The sequence below is a fragment of the Octopus bimaculoides genome, chromosome 4 (genome assembly GCF_046866305.1).
Source record: "Octopus bimaculoides isolate indiv1 chromosome 4, ASM4686630v1, whole genome shotgun sequence".
NCBI lineage: Eukaryota > Metazoa > Mollusca > Cephalopoda > Octopoda > Octopodidae > Octopus > Octopus bimaculoides.
The window spans coordinates 58,790,403-58,796,402 of NC_142931.1; the positions used below are offsets into that span (position 1 = coordinate 58,790,403).

The 6,000-nt window shown below is 33.4% G+C and overlaps 1 protein-coding gene across 1 annotated transcript in view; it reads left to right on the top strand.

Annotated features, from left to right (window-relative positions):
- The window catches only part of LOC106877350 (nipped-B-like protein), a 195,910-nt gene extending 191,229 nt beyond the window's left edge, over positions 1 to 4,681 (top strand). Inside the window, exons 48-50 of the mRNA XM_089350068.1 lie at positions 1,522 to 1,693; positions 2,353 to 2,538; positions 4,004 to 4,681. Of these exons, the coding sequence (XP_089206194.1) occupies positions 1,522 to 1,693; positions 2,353 to 2,538; positions 4,004 to 4,207 (562 nt within the window). The 3' untranslated portion in view covers positions 4,208 to 4,681. The remainder of the gene's footprint in view (positions 1 to 1,521; positions 1,694 to 2,352; positions 2,539 to 4,003) is intronic.
- The last annotated feature ends 1,319 nt before the right edge of the window (positions 4,682 to 6,000 follow it).

Genomic DNA, 6,000 nt, shown 5'->3' on the forward strand with positions numbered 1-6,000 from the left:
CAGGTGGTGTAGAAAACAAATAGATGTATTAGTATAACGCTCGGGAATTGAAAAAGTCATTAATGTTTCGAGCCTACGCTCTTCCACAGAAAGAAACAAGGAGAGAAAAAAAATGTGTCTAGTGGTTAGCGAGCTAAGAAAAGTGGTATCATCTGTATTGGTTAAAAGTAATGTAGACAATTCTTGATTGTAAAAAAAAAAGAAGTATATAAAAAGCATTGCAGAGTCTTGAAGTGCATCAAAATTTCTTAGAATATGTTTGGATGAGAACTCTTGATACAATGAAGTGGTCTGACATGATAAAAAATAAGTAGTGACTATAAATAGACAACTTTGAGAATGATTATCTTGAAGTCTATGTTGTTGCTTTCATTGAAGTTATCAGGGTCCAGGGACCATCTGAGAGCAGTATAGGAGAAGACTTTTGGTAGTTATGGGTCTAGGAAAACTGCCAGCAGTCATTGAGGAGGTGAAGATATTCAAAATAATAAAAGTTGTGTTTCTTTACTATTTTCCCCACATGTAACATGGTGAAAATAGAAGAGTAGTTCAGATTTATGTGGTGTTGCTCTTCTTGATGAAACACACTCACACATTTCCATAAATTGGGGTAGTTATCTGTCGAAATAATTCAGTGGTTTAGTGAGGGGTGGGGAACATTTGGAAGCAGTAGCCTATTCGAGGGCTAATAGATGGTATACTGCTAGATCTAATAAACCGACGTTGAAGTGACAACACACAAGTGTGTTTATAATGGGAAGGTGACCAGAGAGGAGGAATTCACTATAGGGTTTTACTCTCATGTTGTTATTAGTTATTATAGTTTGTTTTTCTGTGAACTCTGCTCTTGCTGTATGCACTTCTCCTCCCCACCTACCCATTTTCTACAGCTCCACCACCACCTCAACACACTCTCGTCTCTCCGTCTTTGGCCTACCCCCACGACCCTCACACCTCTCCTCTTCAGTATCTCTCTCCAAGTCTTTGCTATGCCTATCTAATTTTGTCTTCTTTCCATGTCCTCTTTCCCTTGTAACTTACATTCATACTCATTTTATAATGTGGTTTAGCCACAATACTCCCCACACAACCTATCTCATCAGACTTAGCCCTTTGTCCCTCCCTTTCTCACTAATTTCTTTCCTATTCCCTATCCCCTGTCTCATCCATACTTCCTGCCCTAGTAGTGTCTATTTTACCTTCTCTACTCTTGCCTAGAATCATTAGACTCTTTCTCTGCTATTTTCTTTCATTTACAAGGGTCTGTTTAGTCCCTTAGTCTTACAAGTTGCAAAGCAATCTTACTAGTGCTGGTGCCATGAAAAAGCAGATATTGGGGCTCTTTTTGGTCTTCTGACTCATTGTATCCTGTCAAACTATCAAACCCATGCTAGTATGAAATACTACATAAATGAGGTTGATGTTGATGATAGTATATTAAATAATCTTTTTTTTTAAAGTTTTTTTTTATGGTAATATACAATAACATTGAAAAATAACAAATTTATTTTCTAATTTCAGTAAAATATACCGGTACTCCCCAACAGAAGCAGCCAAAATTTATGACAAACCGTTGTCTCGGAAATTTTGTGTTGAATTTACACCAACTTCAACTATAGAATTATTGAAAAAAGGTACAGAAAAGTTAGTTGAGAGGGAAGCCCGAAGGAAATTGGTTGAAGAATATTTAGATGTAAGAGCATTTTTAATCTTTGTTTTATTCCAAGTTACTTTCTTTACCAAACTCTAGAATAATATTTTCTCTGTCAACTGAATAATAAAAGTATGTGTTATAATTAATACCGTTCATCTTTTCATGGTTGATAAGTTAAGTACCAGTTTAGTACTGGGGTCAATGTAATCAACTTACCCCATCCCTCAAAATTTCAAGCCTTATGCCTTTAGTAGAAAGGATTATTATTATTATTATTATTATTATTATTATGATGATGATGATGATGATAATTATTCCGTCAAGGTCGGCTTTGCTTTCATCCTTTCAGGGTTGATAAAGTAAGCACCAGTTGAGCACTGGGGTTGATGTAATTGACGTACCCACCTCTTTACATCCTGGCCTTAGGCCAAAATTTGAAATCATTATTGTTCTTATTATCATCATTATCATCATCATTGGAAGAAGAAATTTTTTTTTAACCTAAAATGTTACTACTGAAGAATATTTGTATGTATGATACATTTAAAAATATATTGTTTGAATTGTTATTTTTAGTCTTTGCATTCATTCATTACATTCAATAGTTTTGCTGAAATAAAAGACAGAAAACCTATTTCCTGAATAAATTTGATTATTTACAGATTGAACTGTTTTATTACATTTTTTTTTCTTTTTAGTTTAAGCATTTAATGTTAAGCATTGATCCACCTGATGACAATGACTCTGATGATAACAAGAGTACAGGAAGAGCATCTCCTATACCCAAAAAGACAGCAGAAAAGGAAGATGGAGTTGATCAAACACCAGAAAAATCAACTATTGTTGATAAAATTTCTGATGGGAGTGATGGTATCAAACCAAAGGTATATTTGTACTTATAAGTAGTTTTTTTTTTTAATAATGTTTGTTATCTGTATAACCCTTTACTATTTATACTGACCATATTAGGCCCAAATATTTCAGGTGGTTTATGTTCAAATCAGCCATATCTAACCTCTCACATCTCCCATACAATGTCATTCTAAAATTAAACAATCACATCATTGAAATCTTAATGTGAATAACTAAGTATTACATTTGACTGAGTAGTCTGAATACTAAAGGGATAAAGTCCTACTTGCAGTAGTGTCTTGGGTTATTAGTGTGTTAAAATGCCTTTGCCAGAGATGTACTACAGCATTGGTGTTGGAATAAAGGTTAATCCTTCAGCCAGTGGGTAAAAACTACTATGACATCTTGGTTATCTGTAGCTCTCATAGTCTATATCAAAGGAGGAGGATCAGGTCTTTCTTGAGGCATAGGCTCATAACACCACTTTCATGGATTCTGTGGCATGTACATTCCTCACTGGATGGGATGTTGGTCTGTTGCAGGATTACTTATTTTCGCTAGCGAGTGGAGTAGAGCAATGTGATATGAAATGTTTTGCTCAAGAGCACAATGTATCACCTTGTCGAGGAATTGAAACCATAATCTTACGATCGTGAGTTCAACACCTTAATCACTAAGCCACACACCTTCCCTGTATAGTATATGAAAATTGTTGAAAAAAACAAGGAGTGTAATGGCATCTGTAGAACTATAAGAATGCAAAATTATTTATTTACTCTTCAGTTTCATAATCATTTAAAAATATTTGTGTTTTACAAATTATTGATAGTGACTTCGAGAGTGATCATCATCATCTATATATGTTGTTTCAAATCAACAAGAGAGCCTCTACATGTTTACTTAAACTACTAGAATTAACAACCAGGTCTCTTTGATTATATTCTAATATTTTCAAAAGAAAAGAACATATTGGATAATGTTGTCTTAGATATGCAATTCCTGAGATGAGCAGGACAGTCCCGGCAGAAACGGCCATAGCTCCAACACTTTTTAATCATAGGTCTGTTCACTCATAACTGACCTAGCGCTGAACAACAATGATGAACAAAATTCAAAATTTCCATTTTATTCTTCTCTCTTTTAAAGTTATTTTATTAAAGTTCTTATTAGTCTGTTAGTCTAATATCCAATCAAGTTCTGTAAATGAGAGTTTGTAAACTGTCTCCAGTGAAATTGTGTAAACTTGTTGAACAGTTCTATCTATACTGGCATAGAAATGCAGTTTGAAAAATATTAAAAAGCTAGAAATCACTTTCTTGGTAAACCATGGTTAATGGTTCCATGTAAAGTATAGTCTAAACAAATGATTTAGATGTCCTCCTCCTCCTCCTCCTCCTCCTCCACCATTCTTGAAGTTGTCTTTTCTGTTCCAACTAAGTGTTTTTTGTGGGATAGTCATACTTTGTCTTCTTTCTCTAACTATTTTCTTTCTTTCAGCCGCAACATACAACACGGTCTCACAAGTATGCTGTATTACTTGAGAAAAAGAAAAGAATTAAAATGACTCCAAAATCCAAACCCACCCCCACACCTCCCCCATCCCAACCACCAAAGAAAAAGCCCAAGAAGAAACGTCGACGGAGATTTAGTGAAAGTGAAGAGGATAGTGACAGTGAAGATGATCCAGATTTTGTGGTTTGATAGTGTTGGAATAATTTACTGTTTGTTTCTCTCATTTTCTTGGTTTTTACTTCTCACATCCAAAAAAGTTTATTTCTTCTCAAGAAAAAAACAAAACAAAACAAAAAAAAAACTGCAGATCATCTGTTTGCTGCTGCCAATGGCATCATCATTTTCAGTGCATCTTCATTCGTCTCATACCAAAAGACTTTAAAAGAACTACCCATCCATTAATATATTCATCATTGTTTTTGGAGACTGCATACACGGAAGTCTCTGAAATCTCATCAACCAGTGATAACTCACAGCTACCAAGACATACAGAATCCACAAACGCACATGTACACACACATACACATGCACCCATACAAACAACCATGCACACATGCACAGTGTATATAAGTGCATCTGCAATCACAATCCAACAACTTTTTAAAAAAATACTATGAATATATATATATATATATATATATATATATATATATATATGTTAAAGGACAACTTATAAAAAAAAAACAAAAAACAAAAGAAAATAGCATCAGCAACAAGCAAACAAAATGTGACCTGTATATAAATATATATATTTATATATGTAATGTGAAAGTTATTACCACATTACAGAAGACTAATGAAAGAAATTCAACTCCAAAAATCATTTGGACATTTCATTTGACATTTTCATCAAACATCAGCTGTAAACTTTCATCCATTTGCCATCTGTAAAGTTATATGTATTTATTTGTGAATATGTCCATTTTTTATAGTCCCTACAGCACCAAAGATGTCTGAAAACAGTGGATCAAAACTAAAGCCTTGTCTTCTGGAAGAAGATGGCAAGTTGTACTGTTTGTTATGATGCTGTAAATGTTAAAATTAAATTTTCATACTGTATAGTTTACTGAAAGCAAAGAAACAAAAAAAAAAAAAAAAGGAAAAAAGATTCCACAGGAAAACTTAAAACTAGTATTAATTTGTAAGAAATAAAATTTGAAAAAAATATTCAGGCTTGTGTGGCTTATCTTGCAAATTTGCTATTGTGAATTTGTTTTCAAGTCAATATCAAAGTTGTGGATGTGTAACTATAATAATGTATTGCTGGAAAAACTCATTGATATTTTGCTTAGGCAGGTAGGAAGTATTACAATAATATATTATTTACATTATTTATATTTGACGGATATTTGTCCTCATCTTGTTTGTTGTTAACACTACGTTTTGGTTGATATACCCTCCAGCCTTCATCAGGTGTCTTGGGGAAATTTTGAACCTGGGCTCTCATTCCTAAGGTATTTTTTGATGTTGTCATCATTATTATTATTATTAAGGTCACTGCCTAGAATTGAACTTGGAATCTTGGGGTTAGTAGCCCGCGCTCTTAACCACTACACCCACGGGCATATGGCATAGTGGTTAAGAGCTCAGGCTACTAACCCCAAAATTCTGAGTTCGATTCCAGGCAGTGACCTTAATAATAATAATGATGACAACATCAAAAAATACCTTAGGAATGAAAACCCAGGTTCAAAATTTCCCCCAGACACCCGATGAAGGCTGGAGGGTATATCAGCCGAAACATTGTGTTAACAACAAACAAGATGTGGACAAATATCTGTCAAATATAAATAATGTTAATAATGTACATAATTCCTCATCTCTTAAATATAGAACTGTATTACAATAATAGTTACAGTAACAACATGCGTACTTAAATACATCATGTATTTGCTACTAAATTCACGTTTATATATATATATATATATATATATATATATATATATATATATATATATATATATATATATATATATATAAAG